The sequence below is a fragment of the Phytophthora ramorum genome (assembly GCF_020800215.1).
Source record: "Phytophthora ramorum isolate Pr-102 chromosome Unknown Phyram_PR-102_s0003, whole genome shotgun sequence".
NCBI lineage: Eukaryota > Oomycota > Peronosporomycetes > Peronosporales > Peronosporaceae > Phytophthora > Phytophthora ramorum.
The window spans coordinates 1,267,889-1,285,503 of NW_027150649.1; the positions used below are offsets into that span (position 1 = coordinate 1,267,889).

At 51.3% G+C, this 17,615-nt stretch overlaps 7 protein-coding genes across 7 annotated transcripts; 4 read left to right on the forward strand and 3 right to left on the reverse strand.

The window, feature by feature from the left end:
- Positions 1-48: 48 nt before the first annotated feature.
- On the forward strand, positions 49-3,338 carry KRP23_3585 (uncharacterized protein; the record flags this gene model as incomplete). The annotated part of the gene is made up of 9 exons (XM_067888454.1): positions 49-358; positions 436-801; positions 880-968; positions 1,046-1,147; positions 1,236-1,292; positions 1,383-1,468; positions 1,537-1,796; positions 1,891-2,020; positions 2,126-3,338. 9 exons carry the CDS (start codon positions 49-51, stop codon positions 3,336-3,338), a joined length of 2,613 nt encoding a protein of 870 aa, XP_067747696.1.
- A 60-nt stretch (positions 3,339-3,398) lies between these two features.
- KRP23_3586 (Sorting nexin 1) lies at positions 3,399-5,988 on the reverse strand (the record flags this gene model as incomplete). The annotated part of the gene is made up of 14 exons (XM_067888455.1): positions 3,399-3,542; positions 3,603-3,755; positions 3,816-3,962; positions 4,043-4,111; positions 4,177-4,224; positions 4,314-4,487; positions 4,556-4,720; positions 4,788-4,859; positions 4,931-5,025; positions 5,094-5,190; positions 5,264-5,377; positions 5,442-5,621; positions 5,683-5,772; positions 5,872-5,988. The coding sequence occupies 14 exons, from the start codon at positions 5,986-5,988 to the stop codon at positions 3,399-3,401; spliced, it is 1,665 nt and encodes a 554-aa protein (XP_067747697.1).
- Positions 5,989-6,162: 174 nt separating this feature from the next.
- On the forward strand, positions 6,163-7,171 carry KRP23_3587 (Protein GID8-like protein; the record flags this gene model as incomplete). The annotated part of the gene is made up of 5 exons (XM_067888457.1): positions 6,163-6,311; positions 6,378-6,466; positions 6,531-6,769; positions 6,842-6,998; positions 7,080-7,171. 5 exons carry the CDS (start codon positions 6,163-6,165, stop codon positions 7,169-7,171), a joined length of 726 nt encoding a protein of 241 aa, XP_067747698.1.
- A 145-nt stretch (positions 7,172-7,316) lies between these two features.
- KRP23_3588 (Protein Lines-like protein 1) lies at positions 7,317-8,958 on the reverse strand (the record flags this gene model as incomplete). Its single annotated transcript, XM_067888458.1, has 3 exons — positions 7,317-7,576; positions 7,654-8,708; positions 8,771-8,958. The coding sequence occupies 3 exons, from the start codon at positions 8,956-8,958 to the stop codon at positions 7,317-7,319; spliced, it is 1,503 nt and encodes a 500-aa protein (XP_067747699.1).
- A 78-nt stretch (positions 8,959-9,036) lies between these two features.
- KRP23_3589 (Serine/threonine-protein phosphatase 6 regulatory ankyrin repeat subunit B) lies at positions 9,037-13,357 on the forward strand (the record flags this gene model as incomplete). Its single annotated transcript, XM_067888459.1, has 18 exons — positions 9,037-9,309; positions 9,392-9,505; positions 9,573-9,785; positions 9,850-9,960; positions 10,034-10,141; positions 10,233-10,340; positions 10,409-10,522; positions 10,609-10,716; positions 10,785-10,892; positions 10,957-11,064; positions 11,130-11,408; positions 11,498-11,613; positions 11,708-11,882; positions 11,948-12,153; positions 12,222-12,432; positions 12,501-12,731; positions 12,800-12,979; positions 13,037-13,357. 18 exons carry the CDS (start codon positions 9,037-9,039, stop codon positions 13,355-13,357), a joined length of 3,084 nt encoding a protein of 1,027 aa, XP_067747700.1.
- Positions 13,358-13,748: 391 nt separating this feature from the next.
- Positions 13,749-15,588, forward strand: KRP23_3590 (uncharacterized protein; the record flags this gene model as incomplete). Its single annotated transcript, XM_067888460.1, has 7 exons — positions 13,749-13,914; positions 13,978-14,664; positions 14,732-14,837; positions 14,911-15,059; positions 15,131-15,229; positions 15,300-15,336; positions 15,408-15,588. The coding sequence occupies 7 exons, from the start codon at positions 13,749-13,751 to the stop codon at positions 15,586-15,588; spliced, it is 1,425 nt and encodes a 474-aa protein (XP_067747701.1).
- A 25-nt stretch (positions 15,589-15,613) lies between these two features.
- On the reverse strand, positions 15,614-17,538 carry KRP23_3591 (Mitochondrial sodium/calcium exchanger protein; the record flags this gene model as incomplete). Its single annotated transcript, XM_067888461.1, has 2 exons — positions 15,614-17,289; positions 17,364-17,538. The coding sequence occupies 2 exons, from the start codon at positions 17,536-17,538 to the stop codon at positions 15,614-15,616; spliced, it is 1,851 nt and encodes a 616-aa protein (XP_067747702.1).
- Positions 17,539-17,615: the final 77 nt, after the last annotated feature.

A 17,615-nucleotide genomic window follows, 5' to 3' on the forward strand; every position in this document is an offset into this window, starting at 1 on the left:
AATACGTTATTGGTGTTCGCCACTTTACTTTTCCGTCCAAACCCCAAGATGAACGGGAGCGCCGGGCTCGGAGACGCGGCGACGCAGCAGAAGCGCACGGCCGAGGCGAGCGACGAGGAGCGGGTGACCAAGCAGATGCGCACGGAGGCGTCGGACGATGCTATGGCCGCCATGTTCGGCGGCGCACAGCAGCAGAGCGGCCTCTTCTTTATGGGATCGCAGCCCGTGATGCAGCAGGCGCTGTCCATGCCCATGCAGCTGTCGATGGCGTCAAACGTGCCGACCACGCAGGCGCAGCACATGCAGATGCAGATACAGCAGCGCCAGCAGCAACAGCAGTTCGCAGCAGCGATGGCAGGTAGGATCGCTTGGATCGTGTGACATAACATTGGGGAAGTATTTTATTGATGGTTTGGCGTGTATTTTGTGTACTAGCACGGCACAATGCACAGCAGATGGCGGGGATGATGGGCCAGCAGAATCCTGTCAAGACGGAGCAAGCAGTGGGGAATCCTGCTGCGAACATCCACGTTGCATCTTTGCTGGGCAGTCAGGGTATGGACTTTCAACCTGCGCAGCAGCAACAGCAAGCGGGTGCTCCTGTTGGGATGCAGAACCTCATGCAGCAGCAGCAAGGACGTATGGATAATGGTACTGCACCGGCGCCAGTGACCTCAAACAAAGCCGAAGAGCCTTGCGTCGTTTGTGGCAAAAAGGGCGACATCTTCACGTGCAACGGCGGGTGTGGTCTCCATGCACACCCCGCATGCATCGGTGAGGACGCGATCGTTCCGTTTGTCGGTACGATATTACACTTTAGCGTTAAACTCTGGTACCTAACGTTTGTTTTGGGTGCATTTCACGGTTGTAAATGCGCAGTCGGTCAACTCTGCGGAAGTTGTTTTATCGTGCAGCAAAATCGTGCATCACCAGAAGATCTGACGAAGGGTGGACCAAATGCACTATCGGTGAGGGGTAAACACTTCGTAGAATAGTCACGCCAAACTTTTACGATTGACCTTTTTCTTGTACTTCTGCGTGACAGGTTCGAAGAGCGATCTTGTGCGTGAACTTGGAGACCAACAAAAACATGAACTTTGACAAGTTCGGCCATCTAGCATCTTTGCGGTTGGGAGAGATTGGATCGGTACGCGCACACTCACCCTCAAATGTGCTAAAGTGGAATGTACGAGCTTGAAGCAATGATCGACTAATGTATTTTGTGCTGACATCAGATTGCTGGATATCCAATTAAACCGTTCGCCGAAAAGTTTGTCGAGCCATATTTACAAGTGAGGGCTACATATGCATTTTCAAGATGATATTATATTCGGCAATGTTTGCTTTAATACGCTAACTGTGGCTTCGTGGTCTCTTTGCAGCGTTGGGTACGGGAGAAGCTCACCACTACTGACAAGTGGATGCTGAATGTGCGCGAAGTGTTCACGGTGATGATTGGCCTCTACAGGTAATGGATGGTGTCACCTCTTACATTTTCAATGCGGTAAGATACACTAACCACATAACTTTATGTAGTCTAAAGCGAGCCTGTATTGCCCATGGACTACACACCAAAGTAATCGAGCTCATGAAAGCGCGCAAGTTTACGGTGATGGACTACTTCGGGTGGCACCCTGCCATCGAAGGACCAAGCGTGCGGTGTTCGAGTCTGTGTGCTATCTGCGGGATCCGCAACGCACCCGAGACCGACGTATGTTCACGCTGTAACCACAAGCTCGTATTCCCGACAGTGTTCACGAAGTATATTAGCACCCTCCTTGCTGCTTTCTACGCGGGTAAGCTTCTCTGTATCTCTTTCGTACCCACATACAGTCGAACTTTATTGACATGGTTTGCGTTTGTGCTGTTCATTACGCGCGCTCATTGCAGAACAAGTTGGAGTTCCGCTTGGAGCATCAACACTGGACGTCTTTGCGCACACGCACACCGTTAGGGCCTTGTACAAGGGGCTTCGGCCCTTTGACTCTGACGGTGTCGAATGGGCTGGGTTTACGGACCAGTTAAGTGGCTCGCAACTCTTACTTATGTTTTTGCCAACGTGTGGAAGGGCTCGCAATCTAACCGCCACCAACTTTGTGTTTATGCGTACATTGGTTATGAACAGACTGCGAATGATTTTTGGCTTTTTGGACATAATGAGCAACTTTGGCACTCTGCAGCTGAACCCAGATTTGTTCGTACCAGAGATCAACATCATCTTCAATGCTGCGTACGTGAACCAAGCAATGATAAACAACGAATTCGAGGTCGTGGGGAAGTTTCTCCAATGTATGAAGCTGTTTGGTCAAGCTAAAAGCACGGAGAACGTGAACCTGATTACGTCCTGCGAGCGCTACTTGCTGTTCAAACACCTCCCGAACGGGAGCTGGTGCAAGATAAATGGATCGACTGTGGACCAGTACAAAGCCACAGTCACCTGCTCGAAAGCACTCCTTACCCCCGAATTCCGAGGGTATGGCCCCGTTTCATACGACTTCCAACGTCTCCTCGAGAAGTGGGCACGAAATGCTGCACCAAAACTTCCTTCAGCTGCGACCGTAGGCAAACAGTCAGCAGACGCGGCAAAGCTCAAACTGCTTGCATCCGGGGCGACCGTGAGGACGACTACCCAGGCGAAGTTTAAACGTCTCGAGGCAATGTACAAGCGGCAAACTGCTCCGAAGGGCGCCAATGCCTCGTTGGAATCTCTAATGACCGTGAGGATGAAGCAACTTTTGAAGGCAAATAAAATCGCCAAAGCAGCAGCTCAAAACGAGTTTGTCAAAAAGGAAGCCGGCTCGGATGTCCAAAAGGAAGAGGCTCAGCCTGCTGGAAGCGACCCAACGTTGGTTAAAGCGGAAACGATCCCGACTAAGAAAGAGGACGGGTCTGCTGACGGTGTGACGGATTCGGAGGATGTCAAATCCGAGCATCCGACGACAGGTCCGAGTGACTCGGCTGCTGCTGCGGACGACGATATGCTTACAAACATGAGTCTCCACGAGGATCTGGAGATCTTCGACGGCCTGCAATTTGAGGACGGCGGAGGCATTATTGACATGAGCTTTCACTCGCTCGGACCTCACGGAGAAGTCGACGACGGCGGAGAGCACGACATAGAGGAAGCCGACGGCACAGATGTACCGGGCCAGGATGAGGAGGACGAGGCAATGGATGATCATGTATATGATGACGACGGGGATGAAAACGAGGATAGCAGTAGTCATGCCGGAGAAGGGGACGCACAGGCTGTGACTGAGCAACAATCTGAAGTGCCTTGTCCCCCACCATCCGTCGAGGAAACGGCCGATGCTGCAGATTTTCCCGCAGAAGTGTAAATGCGCCTGAACTGCACGTGAATCCCACAATTTCTTACGATAGTACAAAATCCAAGCTGCTCACAGCAACCCGATGATTTGACCCGAATCCGTCTCTCCTGGTCTCCTATACGTAATGGGAGACTGGGCTCGCTGTCGACTCTCGGCGACTTCTTCTTCGCTCAGCTCTAGGAATGACCGCAAGCCTTCCCACGCAGCCCGGGACTACGAAACAAGACACTGTCAGTACCTGGCAAGAGTACATGCATAAGAAAACAATCATACCTGAACGTGATAGTCCAGCTCCAAATTCGCCAATGACAGCAAGGCCGTCTTCAGGTTTGCTGTCTTTCCTGTGTCCATGCGCCTAGTTTCCACCTTCAGACTGTTTGCGATGAACTGAACTTGTTCTTTAGCTTGATTCATCCGATCTTCCGCCTGCATCAAAGGAGAAAGTCAGACCCATGCTGGTCCACAATTGCCATGTTGGCAGCGTACCGAGGCCATTTTCTGCTCTGCTCGCATCGCAGACGCCGCTGCGCCGCTACTTGCTCGTGCAGCCGCAAACCGCTCTTTGTTGCGCTGCATACTTGCATTCGCTTGCTGAACCTCGTGAATCGCTGATTCGCGGTTGTGCATCACGGTCTAACACATACGAAAGGCACCCACAGTGATGATTATGGCGGGAAAAAAAATCACCAGATTATCACAGAAGGATCTCGTACCTTGACAGCATCCACTTTGCCGGCTTGGTACCTGACAATCGAGACGTACATTGACAGCAGTTTATCAAGCTAAAACAATAAACACGTGGAAGTCAGCTCCGTACACCAATCGCCCTCACTCTCGTTTCACATACCTGGTCTTGGTAAATGTTTGATACGGTCTCAAAATGGTCACCAGCGACCTAATAAGCCATCATAAAATACGTCGCATAAGAACTCCTGATTTGAGTAGACCCACGTGCATGGTCCATAACCGGCAAGGTGAACACACTTCAGCGAGCTGCTTCATGTCTGGATCTCTCTTCTCGTGCTCCGACAGGGCAGACAAGTAGCTGCCAAACCGCGACATCTCGTACCCTTCACTACGCTGAGCGGCGTAGACAACGTCGGAGCATCGCGTTACCTCGCGAATTCGCTTTTCGTATTCGTCTATATGCTGGCCAATCTGCCACCACCAAATATGGGTTAAAACCACCAACTTTCTTAGCAAAATGGCAAAAACGTCAGACCCACTCTCGCGTAGTCGTCGTCGGTCTTAATCTCCACTTGCTGGACATTTGAAGACAAAAACACGCCGTCCTTCAAGGAGCTCCACAAGGAGCTTACAGAAGCAGGCGTCGGAACATACGTGGCAGCAATGGATGCCACTTTCAGCAGCTCTTTTCCAGCAATCAGCCCCTGTAACCAGGATCGTTCAGTATCGGGTTTACTACCACCAGTAATTGCAGAAAAATTAAATACAAACCTCAGTACTCGCAGTAAGGAGGATCTGCAACTCCAGCGTCTGAGATAGTTTTTCATGACTGCACACTTCGTTCTACTCCAAGGCATACACAGTCAGAAAGATAATTACAACAACTGTGTAGTTGAAGGCTATTTCCAACGTACAATGAAGTGCTCTAGAGCTTGGCGGCGCTCTTCAACAAACGTCGCATCCATGTTTCCAGTCCAGCGTTTCTCGGGGAGCGGGGGTATGATCGTGCCTACCAAGTCAAACAATTAGTCGTTTGGTCTTCAACTCACGGCTAGTGTATTTCTTACTGAGCCTTACCTCGAAAATGCACCAGCAACCGCTGGTGTAACCATTCCAAGTCACTAAATCGCCGCTTCACTTGCGCAGTAGTGCACGGGAAATGCGAGCAATTCGTCTGCGATCGGCAATTCAATGCATCAGAAATGTACAATGCAACCCCACAGTAAGAAATATTCTCATAACCTTACCTTCGTGGAGATCACGTACTGCGTGTAGCGTGAGTACCCCGACCCAACAACGACAGGTGTGCTCACAGACACCACAAAGAACCGTTCAAAATCTGGGGTTGTCTCTTCTGGGAGCTTCATCCACAACAATCCGATTATAATCTTCCATCACTTCGCGAATTTAGTCAGGCAGCATTACCACATTGTCCACTGGCTGCTCGAGCTGGAAGTCGGCCAGCGGCAAAGGCTCCCCCGAGTAGAGACTCTGCATTTGGCACTTACCAGTGCTCTGCACCAGCGCCACAAGCTTCATGGCCACGAACCAGCAGTCCTTGCTCAGCTTCTCCTGCGACTTGCCCCCGCTCGCCAGGCGCCAGATCTGCATACAACTTTGTCAGCTGTTCATCTCGAATATTTATGACTTTTTCAGCTCTTTGCACCTCTCGGTTGGCGTCATTCATCAGCCGGGCACGTCGAATAAATGCCGCTCCCTCCGTTCCTCCAATGTAGCCATTCGCGTCCGTATCCACCTGCAGCAATTCAATAAATAAAAAAACACAATAAGGGAAGTTACTGAGTTTTTCATGATATGATACAGTAACTCTTAGACAAAGATGAAGGCGGCGTACGATGTGGAAGAGGCGGGAGTAGAGCACGCCCTCTTCGCTCTGGAACTTGATGGGTCCGTTGACGAACGCGATGTTGAACTCTCCGCCGCCCGTCGAAGAGCGCCCCATGCTCAGCATTTCTTTTTGCTGTATTGACGGTTTTTTCTTAATGTAACCCGAGGGAGTAACTCGAAAAACTTCAAGGTTACAATCTGGCTTTTGGCCAATGGGAGCGCAAATCATTGTCGAAGAAAAAGAGCGCGACCCCAGTTCGGATTTCGCGCCCAAGCACCTTCACTTTCTTGAAGAGATATGCGCAGCTACGGCCGCAACGTGACGCACGGCAGCTCTAGCCACCGCCTCGGACCCGCAGCTGACGTGGGCTTCGGCGGCACGCCGGCCAATGAGCGACGTTTCAGCAAGAAACGCGGGTCTCGCCGGCGCATGCGGATCTCCAAAGAGTGCGGTGAAGTGTTGAAGTGTGAGTATCTAAGACTTAGTTACTGACGTTTAAATGGAATATGTAGGTCCATGCACCGACTGGTGATGGACTACCTGGTGGGCAAGGGCTACCGGGAGGTGGCGGAAGCCTTTTGGCGCGATTCAGCCACCAAACGTGAGTTTTCCGGTGTTTTGGCACCTTCAACTTGACTGATGATTGCGTTTGGGACTGTTGTTAGCACACGTGGACTTACAGTCGGTGCAAGAGCGCATGAGCGTCCAACAGCTGCTGCTCAAGGGCCAGATCCAGAAGGCGCGCGGCAAGCTGGCCAGTATTGACCCAGAGTTCCTGGAGAAGAATAGCGGCATGGACTTCTTGCTGGCCAAGCAGGAGCTGATCGAGTTGATCAAGGCTCACAACATTGAAGAGGCTCTGCAGTTTGCCATCAAGAATCTCGCCCCGTTCGGCCAGAAGAGTGTAAGTTGGTCGAGAGCTGTTTTTTTAACTAGGAGGTTGCTGATATTGCTGTGTCTTCTTGTTGTGGAGCAGCCTCAGTTTCTCCACGAGATTGAACGGACGATGTCTGTCATTGCCTTTAAGAACCCATCGGACTCACCGCTCGGGCATCTACTGGAGCAGACCCAGCGTCGTCGCGTGGCTGATGAAGTTAATTCCGCTATTCTGCGGAGCCAAAAGCAAGAGCTAGGTGGGTATCGAATATTCTTGGCGTACTGGTAGATTTTTGTAGTACTCACATGATCACGTGCATGATTTTACATAATCCCAGAGCCGATGCTGCCAACGATGGTCGAACAGCTCCATTACATGAAGGATCAGCTGGAGTCGCAAGGTATTCGCGTCGAAGACCCGACGCGTTAAGATCCTCCCAGGTTTCCTCAGTGGTTGATGTCTTCAGATCTGCTGTTCAACTTGGCGCCACTTTCGTCCGTTTCCAGTATGTTGTTGCAATGTTTACCCAGCCGGGTCAAAGCCGCGCCGAAAATTCTCTAAAACACAAAATAATTTATAATTGCTCTGCATCGTTTCTTGCCTCACTTGGTTCTTCGTAAAGCTGCTCGATCACTAGCAATCGCCTCGTGAGGGGCCCAGCGCGATACGGAAACAAGTCTGCAGCTACGAGCCGATCGATCTCCAGCCGCAATCGAATGAGCACGCTCATCGTACATTCTAGTCGATCAGCAGTCTGTAGTTTTTGCTTGCTCGAATTCCAGTCTGCACTTAAATGCCTCAAGTATCTCATGGTGTACTCGAGCATTTTAGTTTCTGAGGAGACAAAGCACCACACACGCTGATTAGAATTTAGTTTGGGGTGATGCGCGAGCGATGCGCTTACGCCGTACCATTTGATACGAGGAGATCGAGCAGGACTACGTGGTCTCCTTCAAGCGTACCCATGAGATCGGCAAAAAGTAAGTCCGGGTCATATTCGGCCGCAAAATGCTCACGAATGTGCGGTGGCCACGCTAGCCCTTGCTGGTCTAAGCAGTCGGGCACCTCACTACCCGCATCTGCAAGAGCTGCCATCCGCGTAAGCCCGTTCAATACTTCAATCATCACATCATCTTGCTCAGAGAGAACCGCGAAAAGCTGTTGTCGGCGCGGTAGTTGGACGTCACTCCAAGCACATGCCCCGCTCGCCAGGTTCATCGCCCCTGGTTTCTCACAGGCGCTTATCGCCCTTGTCGGCAAAGCTTCCAGAAATGCGACTCCTATGCGGCTTAAGCACAGGAGCCACTGCTGTAAGAACGGATAGCGGCTTGATTGACCAATAAAGGCCTCTTGGCTCGCCACATTTGAGGATTCATTTATGTTGAGCAGCCGCACGGCCACATATGTGCAGGACGAGTGTGTCAACCACAGCAAGCTCATATCGAGCCACTGCAAGTACATAGCTTTCACGTCATCATTGTCCTCATCCTGTGTTTGCTCCTTCCAAGATACCATCAGCTCTTGGAAATCGCCTAAAAGACTCTGGACTGCACAGGACACAAATGTGGGTTGTGAGGCGTAGTCCATAGTCATGAAGGCATTATTCATCAGCATCTTCATATGCTTATTCAACTCCACGCTTTGAGAAACCTCCACGTGCTCCAAGCTGCGAAGTCGTTTCATGAAATCACTCAAAAACAAAAGAGCCTCGTATCGAACCGAGTACGGAACTCCTGCGGAGCAATCTTCTCCATCTTCAGAACAGACCTCAGGCACGAGCACATCACAGACCATGCCCCCCACATGCTGCAGATTATTCAGCACTGCCTTCAAGTAGGGATATTCCACATCTCGACCACTGTCACATCGCTGTGCAGCTTGCGTCTTGAGGAGCTGCTGCAGCAGCTGGAAACGAAATCCACCAGCATCTCGTCTCCAACTCGTGGTCGACACTGTTGTAATAGCTCTGCAAAGTTGAACATATTAGCCTTTGCACTATCGTTTTCTCAATTCTACTGCCACACTTACTCCACGACCTCAATGGCGTCCTTCATTTCATCTCCCGTAAGGACATTATTAAGCTCCTCTTTCGCAGCATACGCCACTAGTACGTCATCATGGTCCACAAGCTCTAACAGCGTCCTGAACTCGGCAATAGACGTCCCAGTTTGCCCTCGAGTCGCTGCAATGCGGCGGACTGCCACGCCCCAGTCCATCAATGGATTAATACCTTTTTTCCACCAATCACAACACGCGATCTTGAAGAGCTGCGTCGGATCTTGACAGTCATAAAGATGATGACCATGGTGGAGGCGACGGACTCGGACTCGGACGCCGAGTTCGCGACTAGAGGCACCAAGACACCGCTCTGGTCAGGAGCAGCGTACTCCAGCGCCCTCAGCAAGTCCATGCGCGCCATGATGACGAGCAGCAGACGCAGGCAACAGTCCGCAGGCGGCAAAGACACAGGCGCAGAGCTCTTCGCCGACGCTGTGGCTCGCAAAGACAAGGAGAAGATGCTGGACGCTTTGACGAAGGATCCCAGTATTCTACGACGCGGTGACGAGGTGACAGACTGCTTTATACGCGGAGAGAGAGTCGGTATACAGCGGTCTCATGATTGGTGATCTGGTTGTTGCTCTGTTTTAGGACGACTGGCTGCCCTTGCACCATATTTGTGCGCTGCGACCGAACTATCGATACGTTGATTTGATGAATATGATGATCAACACGTACCCGGAGGCGACTCGTTGTGGAAACAAGGTGGGGGCAGGATTCTGTGGTGGAGGTGGATACATGTCTAACGATTTCGCCGTTTTTGGGGGTGCAGAATGGGCAAACCCCATTGCATATTTTATGCGAAAACCCATGTGTGACGGTGCAGGCACTTGGAGTGTTTGCTACGTCGCTTGCGGAGCTCACACTCGTGCGCGATACATGCGGGAACTTGCCACTGCATTGTCTCTGTCGAAACGTTTCGTGCGATATTGGCTTGGTCAAGAAGCTAGGATCGGAAATTTCTGCCTACGCAGCCATCAATGATGTACGTCTGACTGAATAGCGCCTTGATGGACGGTTGATTTACGTTTATGATTGCGATAATCCAGGGAGGCCAAACGCCGTCGCATTGCTTGGTGATGGCCGATACTCCACTCAGCACGCCTATTCTTCGTCATTTAATCGAGAGTTTCCCTAACACGGCGTTGATGCGAGATTTGGTACCGACAGTATTTTGTTCTACAAACAAATTATCGCATATACTAACGCGTGAATGATCTGTGATGCTCTTAGATGGGGCGTACTGTTCTTCACTGGATTTGTGAACGCCGAGAATTAGACCAGAGCATCATTCGAATGCTTTTTGATACCGTTACTGACACCGCTTCACTACCTGATGCCGTACGTGTTCGCTCTGCGGTCAATTTTGTATCATTCTCATTACCTCTGTCACACTAATACTACTTACCCTTTCTTGCCTTCATTTGAATAGAACGGGGATCTGCCTCTTCACATATTGTGCCAGAACGAAAAGCTCACTCTTGATTTACTTCGCATGGCGTTGCAAGCCTATCCAGCGGGCATATTTTCGAACGCGAAGGTTTGTATCGTTCAACTTGTCCATGTTCTCGTTGATACAGCTTGACCATTGAATCGTTTTCTGCGCAGAACGAGCTATCACCCCTCCACTTTATCTGCTTGAACGAACGTTGTAGCGTCGACCTGCTAACTGAAATTTTCTCGTTTGACCACCAAAATTCCTCCTGTTCCAAAACTGACATGGTAGGTAACCTTGCTTTTTTGCACCCATGGCTCATATGGTGGCCTGTAGTAACTGACTTGCTTGGCTATTTCCTTGTGATACTCAGTTTGGAGCTACGGCTTTGCATTTGCTCTGCATGAACGAGATGATTTCCACGGATCTCTTGCGTACAATGCTTCTTATGTGCTCAGAAGACTCCTTTACGCAAGATGCGGTAAGGATACCTTGTATGACACTGGAAGAGTCATCTTGGCTGAGTGTGATGACCTATTTCATTTCTAGCACGGCCGATCGCCTCTTCATTATATGTGCATGAATCAAGCGATCTCGCCGGAGCTGTTGTGGCTTTTCTTCGATCGAGGCCACGACCTTGTTCATCAAATCGACAAGGTGCAGGCACTAGATTCCATGCACGAACACCTCCCGGTTATAACTTCTTGTTTTATCAAAACAGGACGAACGGACCCCCTTGCACTACCTCTGCAGTAATGTCAAAGTAACACCTCGCGTGCTCGAGATCCTTTTCGATAGTTGGCCAAGTGCTGCATTGGTCTCAGATCAGGTAAACTTCGTGGCCAGCATATGCGTTTTTTTTCGTAGTGTAATACTGATGATTTTTCCCAACAGGACTTCAAGCTTCCTATTCAATACTTGGTGGACAATCCCTCTTCTTCTCCTGAAATCACCGCACTACTGATTTGCGGACCGGCATCGTATCGGCACCGATACGAGTTCCTGAGTGTAAACGGACAGTGCGTCTGTTTTACACAGGGTGCTGAAGTGGCTTACGTTCAAACGAATGTGGCAATGGACTCCAATACGGCCTCGAAAGTGCTTGTGAACTTTTATTCGTTGGCAGGGTTCGTGGACCACGAACAAACAATGCTTCTTCGCCTGAAAACAGCAGTACGTATGATCGTTCCACATTCGGAAGTGCTTGATTTTCCTAGGGTTGGAGATTCCTCCTTTGTGACTTCGTGCTTCCATCCCTATAGGCCGAGATCCGAGACGATCATGTAAACTACTCTCCTACCGTGCACGAGACGTTTGAAAACGCGAAAAGACGACTAACTCCGCGGAGTATTGACGTCACGCCTGAAGATCACAACGGGTACGCTTATAATCGCATCCCTTGCTGGAGAGAAAATATGACCGAGAAATCGATCGTTTGTGCTAACTCATAGCGCTATTGTGGATGTGAGCAGCGACGTGACCATAGTCTTAGACTACGCGGTAGTAATGGAAGCCCCGTTGTACACCCTGGAAGGCTTAAGAGCGGAAAAGCTGTGCGACACGGAGGCAGTCCGCGCAATAACTACGGAGCTTGCTAACTGTCTGCTCTTTTGGCATGGTGATGCACGCATGGTTCACGGAAATATTGTACGTTGGCGATAAATCTACTTTGTGTTGGCGAAACATGCTGATGGATGTACATCTGCTTTCAGACTCTGCAAAATGTCGGCCAATTTGAAGACCGGGGACTCTGCCTGTATAATATGAGCACTGGCCGAGAGCTTTACGAGAAGCGCACGATTGGCTCTCACGCCATTACGCTGAGCTCATGTCCACCAGAGGCTGCTAAAGCTTTTGTATTCAAGGAGGAATTTTTGCCGAACGCGGAGTCCGATATGTGGCAGTTCGGGTGCCTTGTGTACGTAAGCAGTGACATTTGCCTGGTGATCGAACGAAACTGATGCTGCCATGCTTCGCGTGCATCAGGTATGAGCTTCTTACTGGGAATACACTGCTCGAGCGATTGGCGCCATGGAGCCAATCAATCGGTCATGAGCAGGGACTGCATTTGATATGCTCACTCACAGAGGCCGTGATCGACTCACTTATCTTTGAAGCCGCGCCAGAGTTTCGCCTGCTGCTACAGCGAACACTTGTCGTAAACCCAAGCTATCGCTGGAGCATCGATCGACTATTGGTTTGTGGTATTTTTTTCCGGACTGAACACGACCAGTGTCTTACACGATTTGTTCTTTGTCATCACAGCTCATCGAGGACGGGGTCTCGTTACCGCCATTCGTGACCAGCGAAGCCCCTTCACACGATTTTGTTGGCAAAACACTGCAGCAAAAGGCAGAAGATGCTTTGGCCGACGGCACGGAGGGGCCTCGGTCTGTGAAGTACGCACAGGAACAACTAGAGTTTATGAAGAAGGAGCAGTCACTCTCGCGTCATACGCTTCTTTCAGCGAAGTCACAGCTTCGAGACGTCGATCAGGTAAGTTTGAGAAGCAACCGAGTGCTTCACAGACACTTTAATCAACAAAATCGTTGACCTATGCTCAGGCACACAACAGTCTGCAAGCGAGGATGGAGGAGCTCCAAATTCAGCTGGCAAGCGAGACTAAGCAAAGGCAGGAGGCACAGCTCGAGGCTCAACTCCTGGCGCGCAATCACCAGTCAATGACGTTTCAATTGCACACGACAGTGCAAATGCTACTCAACCTCGTCCCGTTGGCTCGCAAGGTAAGAGGAGTGTGTGGACATATCGTCCGAAGAGATCTAACAAGTTTGACAATGCAGGTGTACGGTGCTGCGGCAGATGACTTTTTGTCGAGTACACTTGCGCAGGCCACTGGAGGAGTTTCCCCATCCAACTTCCCCCCCAATCTCCGTCGGAAGAGCGGCCCCGTTCAGCACTTGAAAAGGCAACTGCAACACTCGGTGCTGGCTCACGGGTGCGTTCAGAAGTGGGCCAATAGCAGCTCTCCGTCCAATGCAACCGAGTCACTGATCCCCGACGAGAACATCGATACCAACTCCATGCCAACCATCGACCATGAAGACAAGTCTCGCGCCCAAGTGGAAGGAGACCCAGACAGCTCCGCCGCCCCGATGGCCTGAGCCCGTTGTTCGCTGCCGAGGAGCTACCCGCCATATCTAAAAATGCTATTCTTTGCGGACCTCCCAGCGCAGACGTAAGGCTCGAGGAGAATGCTGCGTCAACTCGAGAGCTGCTCCATGGATGTCATGTCACGCGACCTGCATGATGAGACTGAGCACCGTCCAAGTTTGCTTCAAGACAAGACGTAGCAGAAAAGTTTACTAGTGTCGCCATGTGCCTATCTGGAGGCAGGGAAGGTTGCGTGGCGATAGCCGGCTCAGGCATTAGCCCCTTCGGACTCTGGAGGCTAAGTACCTATAGGACGCCCTTTGGGAATAATGGGTTAACATTTCCCCCCACCACTTAAAATCACATTTGAAAAACTTTTGCAATATTTTGATTTGAATCGCGATGGCGGGAGGTTCGCGGGCCGTGGAGACGTATCTGCGCAACTTCGAGGGCGAGAGGGCCCGCTACCAGGAGGTCCTCGACATCACGCTCTGCTACGGCGTGCAGTGCCTGGCCCGCAACTTCTCGCTCAAAGGAATGAGCTGCAACGAACTGCGAACCATTACAGGTGCAGCGGAATGCCCATAATAAAGTCTATGAAGTGGGCTAATCACTGTTCTATTGACGGCAGGGTACGATGAAGCGAAGACACGAGACTTTTACGTGCGCAACGCGTCACGACCGACTACCAGGGAGCAACGTGCGCCGATGGAAGTGCGGACCAAGCCATCACACTCGTGGAGAGACGGAGAAGTGGAGATGCCAGACTTCCCAGAACCCTCAGCTGCAGCTGACAATGGCTCTAGCAATGTCAAAGATGTGACAGAGCGCGTGCACTACGCCCATTCAATGGGGCGTGCAGTGGACGAAGAAAGTAGTGCTTCCACTGGAGAAGAAGAGACCTTCAATGACAAGCAGGGGACCATTTCCAGGCGAGAAGGTACTGCTTCGAGTCCTCTCAGTCTTCCAAAGAAGGGTAGACGGGGGCGGAGTGGAAGTAAGCCGCGTGCTGCAGTGGGAAACACAACACCAATCCAGTCAGGGGCGGTGCGGAATCGAGGGCCTCTGCATCCTCAACCCCAGCAGCGCCAACCACGACAAATCCCTCGCTCACTTCAGCAGGTGCAGTCCAAGATCCAGCCTGAGTTGGATGCCCGCCGGCAGAAGGTCTTGCGTGTGAAGAAGACACAATCACAGAGAATGGCGGAGGCCTTAGCGCGTGCCCGGTTGGCTGAGTACGATGCTCGACGAGAGTTACAGGATGTGCGTGATCGGCGTCTTGGTCCGAAGAAAATGCCGCTCAGTGAGATAACGAAGGGTACGGTGCTGTGCTTTGCTCGTTGAAGGGTTTGGTACGACTAATTATGCCGTTGTGGATGTGACAGGCGCTGCGGCGTTGGAAATTGTTGATGACTTTATGAAGAGCCCTTTAATGGACAGATTCGGTCGTGATGAACTGCACGAATCAGTTGGTGTGGAGCACCCAGCAACGTGAGTTCACCAGCACTTTTGATGCTGCTGGTATCTATCGTTGCGACTAATTGATTTGTTGTACACACATCAGTGATCCTGTCCAGCAGCGTCCAGCTCATAGGGATCCACTTAAAGAGGAACTGTACGGCACAGCGGCATTGGACAGCTCGTTTCTTGGTTGCAAGCCTGCGTCGAAACCGCGACGACGATCAGAGATCCGACCAAAGCAGACAAAGCGAAGTACGAACACGTATTGGCTGAGGGTGTGTTCGATAGAAGGTGATCGCTAATATGCTGCACTTATTACGCAGACTACAACGGGTGGCTTGGTGATTTTGGGCCGCTTCATACGAAAACGGTTCGGCCGGAGTGGGATGAAGTTGAGGGCGAGACCGCAGACCCGGATCCACGTACGTATTGTATTGGCCTTGGAAACTAAGTTTGTCGAAGCTTGACAATATGGATAACGCTCGAATGTAGGCATCGGAGGCACCAAGTTTGAGTGGAATTTCGAGCAGTAAGTGGCACGATGGCCTGATCTCTATGCTTTCACATGGTAGAGTATTTAACATTTCTCCTTTACTGTAGTCTTTCTGGTGGGTGTCATGAACCTGTGAATCACGATAAGCCCACGACTCGGGCGCACTTTGAAGGAGACAAAAGCTATGGTGGAATTGGAAAGGGAAACGATGCGTTCGATGACGACCTGAGCGATGAACTGGGTGTGAACTCGGATCCAGTATTCCGATGGCTTAAAGACGCCGTTTAGTTAGCAAACAAAAAGCTGGCCCAATCTACGCAAGCACTATCCTAAATGCAACAGCTACATTCAGGAGCGAGTAGATGATGTAGTATATCATGAGAACCTTGCCATACCATGGTGGACAGCGATATTTGTGATGCCGAAACACCAGCAACGACGAGGTAAGAGACACGAAGAGGAAACCCAACGAGATCCAGGCATGAATGTCCAGTGAAAGTTCTTCGCTGCGTCCACACACGAATGCGTAGGCCATGGGCAGTCCTAAACCAAGAAGAATATTGAACACTGGTCCACCAAAACAACCTGCAATGGCCATTTGAGGAAACCCAGCTCGAGCCACTGAGACATCCGTAATCAAATCGCCCACGGAGTTTCCCCAGGCGAGAACGGTCAGTCCCAGCAAACTATTGCTAGCGTGGGTAATGTAACCCACCGCTACCAGGAGTGACATAAGCTCGTTCGCCACAGCATAGATCCAGCACACACACGCTACGAAAGCCAGGGAGAGTAGTAGACTTGATGCCTTTAGAGATCGTGGCGCATGCGAACGGTGCGTGAAGAAGGAAACGATGCCACTCATGCAGCCACCCACGACCGCAATAGCTTGCCACAGCGGCACGTGATACGAATGTCTGTCGCCGCCGATATCAGCATTGGCGTATCCACTTGTCAGCGCGACCAGCAAAGGAACAGTAACGGGCGACAAGCACGCCATGGGGCGCGACCAGGATTCGTCGTCAAACAGAGGGACTGTGATATCGCGAGCGAGAACAAGGATTGCTTGCGGGATGTAAAGCACCTTGACAATTAGGGGTTCGTTGGTTGAGAACACTTGGATAACGCGACGCTTGAGCCGCCATCTCCAGCGAAGGTGCTGCTGCCATTCCGGAACCACTAGCTCGTCAAGATTATCGTGATCGCACTCCCTTTCAGATATCAATGGCGAAGACAATGAGTCCTCTTCTTCGACGTCAAAATGGTCGTCAAACACGCGACTCGAAAATCTGAGGCCCCCCAAAGAAGACATCTCAAGCATCTGAGGCCCCACACTCTTCTCAGCAGCGCCTTCACCTCCACGATCTTTACCGTTCACATTCTCGCCATTCACCTCAGTTTCTGACTTCGTGATGAAAGCATATCTGTGTTCTTTTTGCTCTGCTCGCTGCACTCGCTTCGCATCCTTGCCTCTCGGTGAAAGCGCATGCCAAAATGCCGAAATCATCAACGACGTTTTACCCGACAGCTTGGCGTCACGAATCTCATCTCCAGCTGCTCTGTATCGCGCTACACAAGCTGGGAACACCACACTGCCGACGTAGATCCCGTACATCACCAAGAACATCAAAGCAGCCACCGCGGTGTCCCTCAAGTCCCCTCCACTGCTACTCATGGCCAGCAGTAGAAACAGCAGCAGGGTCGCGATCAACGCCCCCACATCCCTCACAAAGGCCCAGCGTTGCACCTGTACGGCAGTCGCCACTGCCACCCCCCCAACCACCACCGTAGACACAAACATGGCTCCCCCCAGCAGCTCATTGACTCCCGTCTCCCCCACGCCGGAGCTGTACGCGGCAATCGCCGAGAAAACGTCAGGAGCTCCGTTGCCAAAGGCCAGGAAGGTGACGCCCGCCACGTCATGAGGAACCCGCAGACGGTCGCTCAGACTCGCGAGCGTCGGTGAAAAGTATCCGTCCGCTGTACTGCCCACTGGGAGGTGGAGAAAATGCAGGGCGTTAGACATTCGAGTTATTAGGGGGGGGGGGGGGTCATGGCAGACGTACGGAAGTAGAAGAGAGAGGCGAGCCAGAGGAGGAGCAGTGCGAACGAGAGGAACGGAAGACCTGACAGCGAGCAGTAGTGAACGTGGACGTAGTCGATACCTAGAGGACCTAGTGTCATGTTCGCTACAAACGGGTACGCGTCGCATGCCGCCGGGAGCATAGTCGCGAGCTCCATTTTGTATCAGAGCCACACCAACAACAAAATGCCATTCGACCTAGTTTATTGTCGATCACGGTACATGATGTGACCGT